This window comes from Sinocyclocheilus rhinocerous, unplaced genomic scaffold (assembly GCF_001515625.1).
Source record: "Sinocyclocheilus rhinocerous isolate Xijiao unplaced genomic scaffold, SAMN03320098_v1.1 scaffold1024, whole genome shotgun sequence".
Lineage (NCBI taxonomy): Eukaryota > Metazoa > Chordata > Actinopteri > Cypriniformes > Cyprinidae > Sinocyclocheilus > Sinocyclocheilus rhinocerous.
The window spans coordinates 182396-200176 of NW_015655417.1; the positions used below are offsets into that span (position 1 = coordinate 182396).

General features: G+C 37.1%; 1 protein-coding gene across 1 annotated transcript in view; it reads left to right on the top strand.

Annotated features, from left to right (window-relative positions):
* Window positions 1–17781, top strand: part of LOC107718266 (glutamate receptor ionotropic, kainate 4) — a 194207-nt gene that overhangs the window by 159053 nt on the left and 17373 nt on the right. The window contains exons 10-12 of the mRNA XM_016525261.1: window positions 2174–2281; window positions 11487–11690; window positions 16920–17033. Of these exons, the coding sequence (XP_016380747.1) occupies window positions 2174–2281; window positions 11487–11690; window positions 16920–17033 (426 nt within the window). The remainder of the gene's footprint in view (window positions 1–2173; window positions 2282–11486; window positions 11691–16919; window positions 17034–17781) is intronic.

Consider the following 17781-nt stretch of genomic DNA (forward strand, 5'->3'; position numbering starts at 1 on the left):
TTTTTTTTTTTTTTTTTTGAAACATCTGAAGCATGTCTTAATATCTTCTATCTGTTTTGCTTCTCAAGTAAATATATCTTGTTTTAGGGATATTTTAGTGGAAAACAAGACCAAAATAATGATTAAGAAAATATTTTTTGCAGTGTGCTTTGAAAAACAGGTTTACAGTTGAAAGAATGGTGAGCTATTTTCAAATGGATTATCCTCGGCATCTCGCAATCTCATGAGGATCAGTGCAATCTTGAACAGCAGCTCTCCTTTGCAACATAAAAGTCAAACTAGTGCAGATGTATTTTGCTTGCTTTTATGAGTGTTTCATGCAAGGTCCCCCATGCACGCAGGATTTGGAGAAATATTCCTGGTTCTGTGGCTTCAGTATCCATAAAGTTCTTAGAATAACACTACTACATTATTTTTGCTTCTTACATTCACTTTGAACCAAAAAAAAGTTCCTGTTGCTCACTTTTTCCTCTGTTTGTGGCCCTTCACACTTTCGTATCTCAGAGAGTGGGTAATTTTAGATCCAGCGCAGTGCTGCATCATCCTCCCCTGTGTCGTTTGGGTCTATGGAAACACTAGGGATCAAGTACTGAGGGGAAGATAAATAGAGCAGCACATCTGCAGAATACTTCAAGCAGGAGGCCCAATGAACCATGCCGCTTTGTAATTATAATAAAAAATAAAAATGATGGGTGATTTAGGACTGCCATGTGTGCTGGGTGGAGACTCAGCCTCCCATTAAAGACAGTGTGGCCCCCATATAGGCAGTCTAGTGGAGGGGTGCCAGCCAAAATGGAATGATAATGAGGACATTGGCTCGCTTCAGAGAATTGGGGTGTAATTGAGTTAATGAATGCATTCTGTTGCATCTCTGATTGAGCGCATGTCCCTTCTGCACTTCCTTTAAGGTGTTCTGACTGTTTTGTGTGTGTGTGTGTGTGTGTGTGTGTGTGTGTCGACAAGCTCACTTCTGCATTCTCCTCCGCCTGACATTGAGATAGTTCATTCAAGAATTAAAATGGTGATAATTACTCTCCCGTATGTCTCTCCCTTTTATGTCTTCACCATCTGACTTGATTTAGTAACTATATAACTAGCTGGTTTAAGACTGGGAATGTCATACTTCAAAATGACAAAAATGCCATCAAAATAAACTAAAATTCCCCCAAAATTCAAGATAAGGAGGCAAAAACTGTGCCTACACAGTTTAACTAAATCTGTTATGACTGTTGCAATTAAACTGAAATGTGTGTTTATTGCGGCATTACAATTAGATTAGTTTGCAAAATCAGATTTTGTTTTACGCATTTTTTGCTGCATCAAATATTATGTCGTACACATTTCTGCTTAAAAATGCAATGGCCAATCAGAGGATTTTGATTAATCACTGCTGAAAATACCAGAGTTTTGTTTAGTGCACTTCAGTCTCGCAAATTCTCTGTTTCAGTGATTTTTGAGAGAGAGCATAACTCGCGCAAGACTGAAGTCATGGGCCGCTTCAGTGATGGAGAATGTGTGAATGTAAAGTCTTGATTTTCTAATGCGTAAAAAACAATAAATAAATGGCTCAATTCATAAATGGTTCTTGGCTTGTTTTGTCTGTGTATCCTGCAAGAATGACGTCTTTTTTAATGTATTCTATTAATCAACATTATTAATCATTATTGCAATATTAAAAATAATAATAAGTTGCCCATACACAAGTAAAAAATGCGACCTTTATTCTTTATGTATTATTCCAGGTCTTCTGTAGCCATATAAAAGTGATTTTGTAAGAAACAAACAACATTTGAAATATTAAATGGAACATTTTATTTGCAAATCTGCACACTGAGATATGCAAAAACGAATGGAAATCGACATCATTGCCAAAATTGGTACGAATTTTGAAGTGCCATATTTGAATATATGTAAACACAAATGAAATTTCATGAGTTTCAATGAATAATGAATTAAATTTTGGTCTGTTCCTCACACAATGTAACTGTATAGTTTCAAAAGACATGAAATATAATGCATTGGTCATATGGACTTCTTTTGTGATTCATTTGTGTTTTGTTATTTTGGGAGCTATCCCTTTAAGGCTTCATGGTTGCTCTTTTTTATGTCATTGGATCTTCTGCCACATAGTTTTCTTGAAGGCTTAGTTTAACTCAGTGTGTTTCTCCTACAGATCGGTCAGTGGCATTCAGAGCAGGGACTGTCCATGGAGAGGAAGCTTCCATCACTTAACGTGACAGACACACTATTCAACACCACTCTCACCATAACTACCATCCTGGTAAGTCCTATCTTCTGCTCTGGTCCAGGTTCCTCAGTAGAGGACACACCCTACCAATTTAGCCAAGAGATTTACACACACACCTTGGAAAGGATAAATAGTTGCTCCTTTTTGAAGGAGTCTCTCTTTAGCTTCCAGAGACGGTCTGTCTATTCTCTGATCACCTCAGGGTTCAGCACTGATCTAAATAAAGGCTCTTCTCCTCTGAGATGAGTGGAAACTAACAAGTATGCGTGTGATAGCATTTCCTGGAGCAGCAACCACCAATTGAAGATGTAATCCGCTAGGCTGTTATCTAGAGGCAATTTTCTCATCTTCTCATACACTGTATAGTGATGAGAAAAAAAGAGGTTCTCCGCAGCCTTAGGCCAGATGTCGCATATCTGGCTAGGTCATCTCTCACTAGAAAAGAGAGAGGAATAAAGAGACTGCGAATGAAGAAGGGCCATGCAAGGTGAATGAAGTGCTCGAAAACCCATAAATAGCTGGTTTAAAGCAGCCTTGTTGAGGACAGATGGAGAAATCTTCTTTAGTTCAATTTACACCTGATGAAAGGTATGATAAGCGTGAAGAACTGCTGAAAAGACAAGCACAGTCATGCAGTTTGAACAGCATGATGCATTTTATAAAAGCACTTACATTAATTATTTTGGTTAAACTTATTTTGAGTATTATTTTTATAATTGCTTTGAGCTGTAAAGTTGTTCTCATTATTTTTATGGTTGTTTGGGATTTAGATGTTACGTTGCCAAGTAGTAAAATTGGCTATGACATTACACAGAAAAAGTTTATTAAGTGATTTTTTTTTCACAGTTAACGTCATGTTGTGGCTATACTATTGAAACACTGAGTATTTTAATGTTTATAGATTGGAGCTATTCATGTCCGTTGGAAGTGCCTGTAAACCAGATTTTTTTCTTTTTTCTTTCTTTCTTTTTTTTTTTAAGAAAAATATTATATCACGTGCAGAAGAAGCCGGAGTCTCAGAGAGAAGATACATTTTTGTGGTAATCAGCATTATGCCACAAATGCCATCATCTGAGCTTAGTCACCATTAGGGGCAGTTGTGGCCTAATGGTTAGAGAGTCGGACTTGTAATCCAAAGATCGCAGGTTCGAGTCTCAGGTCCGGCAGGGATTGTCGGTGGGGGGAGTGAATTACTCTCTCTCCACCCTCAATAGGGTATATGTCGAATATCACCTGACCAAACCCGGAAAACAGGTCTCATTGCTTACGCTTGTCGGAGAACGTGTTAACAGCCGTATTAAATAATAGTGATATCTATGGACTTTTAAGATAATGTTAAACTAGCTGTTTTTATTGTTGACGTTTTATTCAATTTTTATATCTAAATGTGAAAAGAATAAAAATAAAAAAAACATTTTTTAGATATCACTCCGCATATGGGGTGATTAGTTGTTATGATCATTAGTGGTAACTTCTTTTATGACTAAAACTAATAAAAACTAAAATGACAGTTTCACACAAAGACTAGACTAAAACTAAAATTAAAACAGGCCGCCAAAAACAACACTAGAAGGCATCTTGAGTAAAACTGCTTCATATTTAACTAAGCATATGCAAAACGCTTGAACCGGAAGCGACGAGACCCGGTTAACAGAATACGGAAGTCTGCTGCGCATAACCCCTATACCACGACTGAGGTGAGACCCTTCAGCAAGGCACTGAACCCCCAACTTCTCCCCGGGTGCCTGTGTGTGTTCATGGTGTGTGTGTGCATGTTTGTTCACTACTCGCTGCTGTGTGTGTGCACTTGGATGGGTTAAATGCAGAGCACAAATTCCAAGTATGGGACGCCACATGTCACGTCCTTTCCTTTCCCTTTCCATGAAATCAAAATGGACAATTTATATTTATAATGGAAGCATTTCGGTGTTTATTCTAAATTATTTATCCATGCACATCTTCCCCTCCTCTCTCAGCGTCATAGATCCAATGATCCAGTCAATTCCTGATGGACAAAATCAAGCCCCTCCCCAAAGTTTTTCTTATTCGAGAAGCTGTTTCACTTGGATATACGTCACAATTTAACTCGTTAAAGCTTGTTGAAACCCCTGGTGGGATCAGCACACCAGCTTCCAACACAACATATGCTGGTGTTTTCAGCAGGTTTATGAAAAACTGCTGTGCAGTACTGTAAGTGAAGATGATTATGTCGGGGTGGTGTGTGTGTTTCACTAAAGGAAGGAGTGGAATACAGGTGGAGCGATTAGTTTCTCTCAGATCTTTTATTGTTAATGTGCTTGATGATGTTGCAGCTGGGAGAACTGGGGAGAAGTTTGCACTGTGTGTTTATTCCTCTTTAAAGATATACGAAGACTTTGGCTGCATTAAAGAGCCACCGAAGAGCAATTTTAGCTCTATCACGGCCCATTCATCACAGGCTGATTGCAAAGTCTGCTTTATCTCGGTAAACGCAGCACAGTTGAAAACATGCTGCAGAACTCAGCACCTGTGGACCACTCCACCAGCGTTTTCATTACTGCTGTGAGCTTTTGTCATCGCAGGAGTTAAAGCACACACACAAACACACAGATTGAATTTTACCCTGTTGAAATGGGCTAGATCAAACATTTTTGTAAGGATAGACAGTATATTAGAGCTGGTTTGGCTTGTAGTGGTAACGCTGTCTAAACTGTACAAACTGTTCTGTGGGGTTTTGTAGTTGGTATTGATGCCTTTGGCATTGTATCATGTGCAGAAGGAGCCGGAGCTTTAGTGCTTCATTGAGAAAACAAATAACTCATGTTTGTTTGTAACTTTTTTTTTTACTCAGCTTTTCATAACTTACAGCCTTTGATTGAGAAAAAACTGTGTTACTCTGCCATTGATTGACTGGTTTGTGTGGCAATTGGCAGACTTGGTAAAGATATAATATCCAATTTAATATATGATACAATATTAACTCACTTTAACTCGTTATGTATTAGAGAACTTCTCAGAGTAATATTACTCCTTTAATACTCATTAATATTGCTGATTAATTTCCGAACTTACAGTAACTGCGAGGAATAATGTGTGCTTAAATGGGTCATGAAATATTTTATAAAGCTTTCTGAAGTCCTTATAATGTTTGTAGGATAATTACAAAATTGCCGTAATTTATAAATACATTTCTATGCTGATTTCAGCCCTCTGATTTAAAAACTTGGTTTAAATGGGAGGATCTCCTTTAAGACTTGTAAATGTAAACGGACACTACTACTCTTTTAAAAACTTTTACTATGTTTTTACCATCATAGCTGCTGGGATTAACTAATCGTGAAAAGTGATTATAACATTATATTTCAATCTACTCCTATTGCTTTGATTACAGATGTTCATTAGGCATTAGTATATTTTAACTGTTTTTATATAAATATACTTTATATAAAACTATATATAACTTCATATTTATTTAGCACACTCTTTTTCACAGAGAGAACTTCAGTGAGGGCATACTAAGTGCTAACTTGTAGAAATTCATGTGTTACAATTGGCCACAGTCCCTTCGTAATCATTACTGGTGTGTAGTCGACCAGTGGACAATGGGGCCGGAGGTGAATTCACAGTTGTGCCACTGCTTTTCACATACCTCCCGCTGTACTCAACCAGGCACTATAAGAGCTTTTGGGTTTGCTCTGTTTGACACAGTTATTGCCTGATTTGCATAATTCCCTCAGTGATTCAAATACTAAAACAACACAGACAGTGTGTGCAAATACAAGACACTGCTGTTTTATTTGTGTTTAATCATTTTTCAACTTTTGTGTGCTGTCATTTGATTCGGTTTGATATGCTTTCCCTTCAACAACTGCTTGCTTTCTCAGATAAAGCCGTTGTCAGGACCTTTTTTCTTTTCTAGGCTCAAATACATATTGTTTTGCCTTTGAAACTGGGTTCACGTTCCGTTCACTCTATAAAATCGCATTTCTGTGATGCTATCTGCAGTGTTTTTCAAAACGCCACATCATGCTTGAATGGAATCACTGAGAAAAGTCATGTGAGCCTTTACCGTCCCGAATTGTCTCTGAGAACCCATCTTAAAAAAAAGAGAATCTGTATAGGTGCAATATCAGAAGACAATAATGTGACATGGATTGGATACTGTATTACTGCATTTTCTCAAAGAAAAGAGAGTCCTCACATTCAGCAGCTGAATTCACGCTCACTGCAATCAATGATGGCGATAAAGTGCTCTTTCTGAAAACATGGAGAAATACGACTGCAGAAACAATTTCACGATGAAACCTCAGGCATGCCACCTTCAGTGGACAGACCACTTTATTGTGTACAAGAAGAGGCAGATAGCCTTTATTCACAGAGCAATTGGAAATGTTCATAAATATAAAATGTGAGGCGCTATCTTCATGTAATGTTCTGCCTCTGTGACCAATTTCTGTCTCTCAGACCGCTATCAGGCAGAGCTGGTTCTGTCTGGACTATCTTCAGTGCCATTCACCCCCTGTAAGCCATAAAAAATGGGAGGCATAAATGAATCAAAGAGAGAGTAGGGGACCAGTCAGTTACCATACTCCCTCATGTTTTTTGAGAACGTCTGAGAAATGCTAACACACAAATCCAATTTTTCCTCACCTTCTGAACAAAAAGCTTTGAGATTTGATTTGAAGTAAGATTGACTTTAATGTGTTTGCTTTTCAAACGCACCAAACCGGACTGCTGCCATGCTATATTTGTAAAATTGATTTCATCAGCTGACAGCCTTCCAAGAAAACAAATAGAATCAAATCTGCTGCAGATCCCAGACTGCTGAGGAATGTTGCATTTGGCAGACTTGACACTCAAAGTGCCCTTAATCTCACTGTCTGCGCTATTAAAGGGAAAGTTTCTTTCTCTGATGTGACCCGCATTTTATGGAACCATTCATGCTCAGAAGAAAGGATTGCTTGGCCTGATAACAGCACTCACTCAGTTGACTGATGCCCGAGCTCCATTCCTGAGATTGATGGCGATACGCCAGGACCACTCCTGTGTGTTAACAGTTAACCTCACTCCTCTTCCTCAATCGCTTCCTCCCTCTTTTCATAGGCTTTGCTAACAATAGATTATTATACGTAAATATGTGGTCGCTCTGTTTTGTGTCACTCGAGCATCAATTAGACTAGAAGCTAGCTGAGAAAAGGAGTTGATTTATCACAGTTTAAATTTATCGATAATTTTTAGTTACTGTAACGTGATATGTAATTTCAAAGGTTAAGATGTTAGCTTGCTAACTGAAGGTTAACTGAAAACAATGAAAGCAGAGATGTTTTATCTGATCATTTTTGGCTTTGGTGATGCTATGTTAAATGGTAAAGTTATAGGTAATTTAAGTGGCTAAGCTAAGCTGTTAGCTTGCTAACGGCTGAAAACAATCTGGTTACATTTTTATAACTTCTGTAATATTACTGGAAATGTAATCTAAAAGGATAAGGTAGGCTTAGCTGTAGCTTGTTAACTGAAGGCCAACTACAAAAAAATGCACAAAAGAAAAATGTTTAATGCAATTTTATAGCTTCTGAGAACTAATTGAACACAAAGGAATGCTTGTTAACTTAAAACAAAGAATGGAAAAATTTTAATTTGACGTGATTGGTGTAATTGACTGGTGCCAGAGCTCCATTTCTGATATTGCCCTTACAGAAATTAACCATGGTTTTACTTCAAATAAAATAAAATAAAAACATGGTTACTATAGTTAAACCATGGTAACCACAAATTTACCATGATTTTGCTGCACTAACCATAGTTTAACCATGGTATTTGTAGTAAAACAATCAATACGAAAAAAAAAAAAAACGGCTGAAAACAATCTGGTTACATTTTTATAACTTCTGTAATATTACTGGAAATGTAATCTAAAAGGATAAGGTAGGCTTAGCTGTAGCTTGTTAACTGAAGGCCAACTACAAAAAAATGCACAAAAGAAAAATGTTTAATGCAATTTTATAGCTTCTGAGAACTAATTGAACACAAAGGAATGCTTGTTAACTTAAAACAAAGAATGGAAAAATTTTAATTTGACGTGATTGGTGTAATTGACTGGTGCCAGAGCTCCATTTCTGATATTGCCCTTACAGAAATTAACCATGGTTTTACTTCAAATAAAATAAAATAAAAACATGGTTACTATAGTTAAACCATGGTAACCACAAATTTACCATGATTTTGCTGCACTAACCATAGTTTAACCATGGTATTTGTAGTAAAACCAATCAATACGCAAAAAAAAAAAAAACATGGTTACTACACTTTTACTATAATAAAAACCATGGTTTAATTTTCGTAAGGATGATGGCAATAAATCCTGTGTGTGCACAGGTTACTTCCCTCCTCTTCCTCGATTTCTTTTCCTCTGTCTTTTCATAGATTCTGCTTATAATAGATAATTAAGTATGAATGTGTAATCATTCCCTTTTCTTTGACTTAATCATCAATCAGACCAGAGGCTAGTTGGCCATTATGGGCCACATGTAATGACCCAAAGCCGTTGATGACTTCTCTCTCCCAGTGCGTAGACCTATTAATTGAATCCAGAAGGTTTGTTTATTAGCTATCTTTCTTTCTTTGAAACCGTCTGTCTAATATGCAACTGGTCCATGAAATGCTACTCTTTAATAAGCCTAGTTGAGAGAAGGTGTCCGGCTGCAATACTTGAGTGCCTCCAGCAGGCTGTAAGCGATGAAAATTTGCATTTATATTGTGCTTTTCTGCATAACCACCGCAGCGGTGTCAGTGCGGGGCATTACGGTAACATGCGTGGATGATTCAACGAGTTAATGAACAAAATGGAAGGATTTGCATTTATAGAGTGTCAGACTCTGGGCCAAAGCGCCATGACTCTTCTTTGTGCCATGGCAATATGGGATTTCGCTGTTTGCTCCGACAGGTCCAAGGTGCGCACATCCATCTGCAAATACAGCGTGCAGCTTTTATGGACATACAAATGAGGTGAAAGGACAGTTACCGTGTTATTTGGATACATATGAGCGGCTCGTATTAATAGGGTTCAGGTTTATTTGAAGTGTCGGAACATGTCCATTGACGTTCCCCCTCGTCTGACAGGCCGCAAGACCCAGCTGCTGCTATACTCAGGCCAGCTGGAGCGTGGCCACTGGGCACATCAAAAATCAGGGATGCAGGACCAGACAAGCAGGTAAAAAAAAAGAAGAAGAAAATGTTGCCATGGCGATGCGAAAGGCTGAAAAGTCTCCTCAGCTCTTCAGATTGCCACTCAAAGCATCGAGTGGAGCAAGTCAGATTTACTGGTGAAAATGAAACTCTTTTCAGTCAACCAGTCTGCGCTAAACAAATCATAAGTACAACAGACCCATTTTAGTGTCTGTCTTACTGCAACACATCAGACAAAGTGATTTTTTTTTTCAGTTATACAAAAAAACTTTTCATATGGCTGGTTTCATTCTGTAGTGTCTATTTATGTCCAATATGGCAATGTTCTGTTCAATTTGTGCAAAGTGTTTGAAAATGGCAGTAACATACTCCACAACCATGCACACTAGACACACTATAAAAATATCCCAATGTATAACGGTGGGCACAGTGAGTGTTTATTGAAAGAATGCAGGATGAAATGTTTACGAAACCTTTATTTTGACCACAGATTGCCTAATAAATCTTTTTAGTCTTTTGGCAGCATGAGAAAACAAACCATAAATTAGGAACTTGGTCTTGTGGTGTGGGCTCACATTAGTCACAGAGCCTTATGTGTCCAAACTGTTGCTATGCTTCCATCCATGTATTTTTATGCAAACTTATATCACGTTAAAATATTGCTTTAAAACCACTAGATGGAAATGTCAAGATGTGCATAAAATCATAAAATGCGCATAAAATGTGTTAAACTGAGGCGGATCATTCTTTTTTTGTATCCAGTACGAAGACATGTGTATAAACTACAATGGAAATACATTTACAGAATAAATTTCTTAAAGGGGTCCTATTATGCTTTTTCACTTTTTCAACTTTAGTTAGTCTGTAATGTTGCTGTTTGAGCATAAAAAAGATATGCAAAGTTACAAAGCTCAAAGTCCACTTCAAAAGGAGATATTTTATTTAACAGAAATCACTTTTCAAAAACTACAACGAACAACTCGTTTGGACTACAACGCATATTTTCCAGGATTTGTGATATCACAAATATTGACGAATGGGACGAGACCTGGTTGAGCTGCACTAGAGAAGGCAACGAGTGTTATCACTATATCGGAGACACGCTAGCTTTCCCAAGGCAGATGAACTTAAAGTAGTTAAAATCATCCGGGTTTAAATCGCACTCAAATTGATTTGATTTTGACGCAATATTTACACTGAAGCTCGCAGCAGGCGGCTATGGTAAGGGGCATGACATTTCCCGACCAGGCGCCAAGTGGTGCCAATTACAACACACAATGGCCCAGCTAACCAATCACAACACACACTTGCCCAGCTAACCAATCACAGCACATTTCGTATTTCAGAAGGCGGGCCTTCATTTGATACAGGAACTATTCAAGCCGTTCATGCCAGACTGGGGAGAGAGGTGTTGTAATAATGTAAAATATGTGGAAAATAATGTGTTTTTCGAACAACCTAGTATGAGAACCTGTTCTAGTACACCCCCAAAACAAAATCAAGACTTTGTAAAAGAGCATAATAGGACCCCTTTAATGCGTAACAAAAACCTCATGTGGCTTTGCAAATCATTTAGTTGATAACTGGACTAACCAGTGGACAAATCTTATTGCACACCATCTTAAATGTTGGTTTAGTCATTCTGAAATGTCTAAACCAAAGTTTGGTATAATTACATCTCAGAACTGTCTCACACGATTGCGTTCCCAAACATCAGGCATCTGCCTCCGAACGCAAGATAACATGACAGCGTTTGTTATTGCGTTTCAACTGCACACTCTGAGGTGCAAGTCATTTCTTATGTAGGAAAAAAGAGCTACAGTGTCTTCCCCAGTTGTATCAACTTCCATTATGATTCGATTTTAATTTGATTTTGTTCTCTTGAACACATGGCATAGAAACCGTGCGATGTTCCAATTTTTCACATGTTAAATTCACAAGTTTGGATGGAAACACAGCTAAGTCACAGTGTGACTTGCCAACTCAAACAATCATTTGTCACACAAATATAGAAGTGCTCCGAGAGTGTGTTGAAATGTGATTGCCGACAGTAATGGCAATGATATCTTTACAGGAGAATCCATATGTAATGCTGAGAGCCAATCACCAGGAACTAGAAGGGAATGAGCGTTACGAAGGCTTCTGCGTGGACATGCTGAAGGAGTTGGCAGATATCCTGAAGTTCAAGTACCGCATTCGGCTAGTTGGGGACGGCGTGTATGGAGTGTCGGGCACCAATGGCACCTGGACAGGCATGGTGGGAGAGCTCATCAGCAGGGTGAGTGACGTCACAAGGGAATATGTTTTACTTAAATTGGGACAGAATGGCATTCCAGTGTCATGTATTATCCCTCTTTCTTTGCCGCCTGGTCATTACTGGTATTGTGAATTCTTGCTATACGTTAGCTAGTAGACAAAGCTGTTAGCTTGCCAACTGAAGATACAAAGAAAGGAAAATGTTCAATGTGACCATTTTTAGCTTCTGGAATATAATGCGGTGTGTAATTTAAAAGGCAAGTTAGGGGAAATTGTTTAATTTTATGTGGTATGTAATTTAAAATGTGTGCATGTAATAATATGTGATGGGTAACTTGAAAAGCTAAAATAGGCTAAAATGTTAGCTTGCTAATCAACGGCTAATTGAAAAAGCTATAATAGTATAAGCTGACCATTTTTAGCTTTAGTAATGTAAAATGTAATTTAAAATACACACACTACCGTTCAAAAGTTTGTGGTCTGTAATATATTTTAATGATTTTGAGTGATTTTGAATGATTTTAATGATATTTTAATGATTTATTGAACCTAGACTGCTTTTATTTGGTCAAAAACACAGCAAAACAGTAATATTGTAAAATATTAATACAATTTAATATGAATAAATAAAATGAAAATTCTGTGATGGCAAAGCTGAATTTCCTTCAGAAATCATTCTAATGTGCTTATTTGGTGCTCAAGAACCATTTCTTATTATTATCAATGTTGAAAACAGTTGCTGCTTAATATTTTTGTGGAAACAATGATACTTTTTTCAGGATTATTTTGTAAATAGAAAGTTGTCATTTCTAATCAGGCACTATATACACTATTCATAAAAAGTTGTTTCAGTCAGCGGAATGGCTTTGTTGAGGAAGGGGGATAAAACATTATTGTTTTACAAACAGTTTGTTTGTCTAGTAGCTAGTCATATCTTACTTGGGGAAACAGAATAACTGACAGATTTTATATTTCCTCTACTCCAAAATCCCAGTTTAACCCCTGGTTATACTGGCTTCTAGAACAGACATTCCCATGTAGTATGAATTTCATTCAAAGCACACCACTTCTGCTGTTCAGGATACATAGCATGAAAAGATCTGCTTCCTCTTGTTTTAGCCTAGAATTATTCATTCTCAAATGCTCATTTCAATAATTCATTAAAGGAAGGAAGCCTTAAAGCTAGTCTAAAAGTTGTTTTACTTGCTTCCACACGGGTAATGCAGATTAACCAACAATATTCATGTTTATGCCTCCAACCCAGTTACAAGTTCCTTGTCCTAATGAATTTCAATTAGCCCTTCTGATCCCATAACAGACACACACAGATACACAAAAGACACGGTGAAGCGTGAAGAGTATTAGTCCCATTCTGACAGCCACTAACATCCCGTTGATGAGATGGAAATCTTGCATGCCTCAAATTCTGTTTAGTTCCGAACACTTGCCCTTTTCAGCGGAAATGTTATTTATTTAAAAACAGTTGCAGCAATATGGCGTGCTGCTGATTTATTTGTCCGTTTTTTGGCAGGCACTGCAGGGAGCAAAGTAAATTTTCGAAAATTAACAAAAAGGCCACGGCAGGCGATATTCATATAGGAATTCCAGAGGAAAGGGTCATAAACCAGAACATTTCTCCACAGCCTATGTTCTCGCATACAAAAACGGAGAGGCTTTGAGAAGTTATCAGTCTTAATTCCACAAGCTAATGGAGGGCAAAGCCATTAGTGAAATAAAGAAAGAAGTGCCTAATCTTATTATTGTCTCAGTTTGTTCCCTCAAAGTATGCTCTATACAGCTGACCTTGAGAGTAGCCAATGAGTCTAATTGCATCCCACGCGCTATAGTGTCTGTAGACAGTAGAGGGTAATGAGGGGCAACTGAAGGAGGCGTCCTGACAGCCTCTCTATACCTGTTGGATCCCATGAGGGACCTTTATCCTGTTATTTATTGCATAAAAACATGGGTGTAGATTTGCATATGAACAAAAACTACAGATATTTTCATAGTTGTGTTTGAATGTAACAAACATTGAATGAAGTACAAGCTAACATTTTGCCACACCTGCTAATGGATGGTGACTTGAGAAAATTTGCCAGCTATGTTTTTTTACTGGCTATAAAACTGTATGTGCATAATTTCATTAAAAAACAGGCAGAACAAATTGGGGAAAAAACAAGAATTATTATTATTATTATTATTATTATTATTATTGTCATTGTTTTATATAACAATAGTACAATTACTATACAATATTTATGTTTTTATTTTGGCTGAAAACCACAGGAATGCTTGAAATGCTTATTTTTTTGTTGACAACAGATTTATAAACCATTCACTATGTTTCACTATGATGCAGTGCATCAGATTATTTATTTATTTGTTCAGTTTTTGTTTTTTTCTCATGCATGCATTTGTAATATAACATTTTATTTCCCTTATTAAAGTATATTAACAGTTGGTACTGTATACAAGTGACTTTTTAACATTTAAAATAATTAATGATCAATTAAATTGTTTTTGTTTTGTTTTGTTTTTTGTTTCGTTTTGTTTTGTTTTTGGCCAGCATATCTATTTAAATGCTGAATGCAATTTATAGCTCACGAAAAATAAATCTTAAGATATTAATGGTCAAATCAAAGTTTAAAATGATGTTTAATTTATGTATTTTGGTGGTTATGTGTTGATAAATGAGGTAGCAAATACAATACCAATATCTTTCTTCTATTAATATTAGAATTTATAATGTTTAATAATAATATAATACTGCTGGTGGATGGGAATTTGCACAAAAGCAGCTCACTCTTGTCCTGAAATATGGACTCCTGATCCCAAAGGGGGTCTTGGTCATGCTTTCTAATGTTCTGTAAACTCTTGTAAAACTAAAGGCAGTGCAATAGTACACAAAGGTAGCGAAGCAGCCGAGCTGTCAGGGTTTTCTCTAGCGTCAGATGAAGAATAAGCCTCAGAGGGAATTTGAAATGCCACACTTGGAACTTACATCAATGTATTATTCAGTAGAGATAGAGTTAACATTGCCGCCTTCTCTCATTTTTGGGGGGCATCGCTTTTTGACTGAGTCAAAGCTGAAGGGGAGGATGGAACGCAGGAAGAATATCATACTGCATTATTTATTATTTAGAGTCTCTGTCTCATAATTTTCCTCTCTGTGCAGTCCAGTCATCAATATTAATACGTAACGAGATGTCAAATATTTGAGCTGCAGTTATTGTCCTTGTTTCTGTTACGGAGGACATCTGTTTGAGGGATTTCTGTTCAGCAGGGACCACGTAATTTCCTTGTTTGTGTGTCAACGTGATGTTTTGTTGTGTGAAGTGAAGTGTGCATGAGTTGAAGAAGAGCTGTGGGCCACAGTTGAACTATGGAGAGCACTTGAAGATTAGTGCATCTGCAAGCTGTTATTGTGGAAGGAATCTTCAGGGAACGTGCGAGAGTTCATCTTCCCGTGCCACAGTCTCTTTTGATACGGTGAAGTACTGTACATGGCAAGATAACGACATAACTGGCTTTATAATCAGGTGAGCAGACTGTTGCAGGGTTATTAGTTAACTAAAACTAAAACCATTAAAAAACATTGTTACTTATAAAATATTTAAATATTTTTTAATAAAATATAATAAAATGTTTTTTTTTAAGTATATTATTTTGACTTACAATAACTAAAACCAAGATAAAAAATTAATAAAAACTATATAGACAGAAAAAAAAAACAATAACAAAAATACACACCAAAATTTCCAAAAAAATGTATTAAAACTAGGAACGTTTTGTCAAGACAAACTTTATGTTGGCTTGACAAAGCAGTTTAAAAATAAAAAAACAAAATATGAAAATAAACTTATAACTTATCAAAATATACTATAATAGTATCTTAATTATACTTCTCTTATATTGAAATGTGCCTAAAGTTCCTAATTCGGCTAACAAGCCTCTCCTGTCACTTTCAAGGGTTCAGGTTAGAGGATAAAACATCACATTGTAACTGGTATCTGCTGTCTGGAGATTCTCTCTCATTTACAGCACAGCTCCAATATCCCATCATTCCTCCTGGAGAGGACAAAGAGCAGAGGAGGGTAAGAGTGTGTCCCGCAGGACCGTAAAATTCATTGCAGATGCACTTTTCGGTGTTGTTTGATTAGTGGGATCCAGCCGCAGCATCATGCCCGGCAGCACTGGATGCTGTGTCAAGTGATTTGTCATGACAGTTTCTGTGTTCATGTTCCATCACACACACACACACAACAACAACTCAGCTTTGCCCTTCAGTATTCACCAAAATACAGGTATTTGGACTGGAAGCAGTTGTTTCCAGGTGTAAAATGACAGGTCATGGCAGCTTAAGGTGGTTAAGCTGGTTTGTTGCTGGTTTGAGATGGTCTACATGCTCAAATCAGCTTAACTAAGATGGACTACAGGGGTGTCATGATTTTGAGTGGGGTCCAGTGGAAATTTGTGCTTTTGGAGAGAAAAGAAACAAACACTTTTTACCTATTTCATTGGTGACAAGGCTAGGTAGATGATGACAATTTTATTTTTCTATGTTGTAATATTTATATTATAATTATAAAACTTTTTTATTTTAGTTTTTATTTGACTTCATTTTAGTTTAAGTTTCAGTGATTTTGTTATGTGCTTTCATCATTATTATTATTATTTTTTTTTTTACTTTTAGATTTTTTTATTTCAGTTTTAATTTGAGTCATTTTAACTTTAAGGTTTTCATCTAATATTTAAATTTAATTGTAATAATTTATATAAATAAATTTTGAATTTTATAATTCCATTTGACAATCAGCATTGTTTTGTGTAATTTATATAATATTATAGTATTTATTAATATTTTGAATTAGCAATTGTTTTAATATTTTCTATTTTTCTTTTAGTTTTAGTCATTTAGTCTTTTTTAGCCTTATTTTTAGTAATTTTAATACTTCAACATTTAACTTTTTATGTTTAGGTTTTTCATCTAATACTTATACTTTATTTTATTTAAGCTTTATTTTAATTCACAAAAACTATTTGTTTTACTTTTAGTTAACAATAACAACACTGTTGATAATTAAGTATAAATTCACTTAGCCTAAATATCTGAGGGGCCAATTGCCCCCTTTCTTGAACCAGCAAGAAACCATGTACATACCACCTTAGTCTGGTTAGTCTGGCTCCATTTTTTTGCACCTTTTTATCCAGACCCGCACTAATGGCTGCTGTTATTTTGCATGTGTTTCAGAAGGCTGACCTGGCTGTGGCCGCCCTGACCATCACGGCTGAGAGGGAGAAGGTCATTGATTTCTCCAAACCCTTCATGACTCTGGGGATCAGCATCATGTACCGAGTGCACATAGTAAGTTCCTCCTTCATCCGCTGCAGCTCGAGACTCCCGAACCATTCCCGACCTCGCAGCATTAAAGATCAACAACCCTCAACAATCGGCAGCCTCTAATGGCCGGAGAGAGAGTGCGTGGGAAATAAATAGAGAAATACTTTGGGGCAGAGAGATCTGAGCATCACCTTGCTCTAGCAGATGGTGTGCTGTGGTGTGAAAAGCTGATAAATGTAGTAGTGCTTTCCGTCCCAATTTCAAATTCTCCTTATTGTGACTTGTATCTAATTCACACCTATAACACCCCGAGCTCTTGCACACAGCAACACTGAAAATCCAATAGCTCTTTTATTTTTAAAGGCCTGTGCGCCATTAATCAAAGCCCCTCCCCAAACCCAAGGTGACATGCTGATCTCTCTGTTGGTTAAATGCCAGATGAAGCCACTTGGTGCAGCGTGTGCAAACATTAATGTGGTGTCCCGGTAGGGCATTTACACAAACACACACACTCACTTACACAAACACATCATCAGCCCCCCCACTCTGTTCGTGCTGTAATAGTTACTCCTGTGTGCGTCTTCATTGGTTGAGAGCAGTTGGGGTAATCAGTAACACCAGGTGTGCTGTTCACTGAGAAAGAGCACCTCTCTGGCAGATTTTTGAACTACGGCATGCAAACACAATACGGCTTTGAACCTAGCTTAAGGATGCACATTATTTCGTAGAACCATAACCGCCATAGAATCCCCCCCCCCCCCAATATTTGATA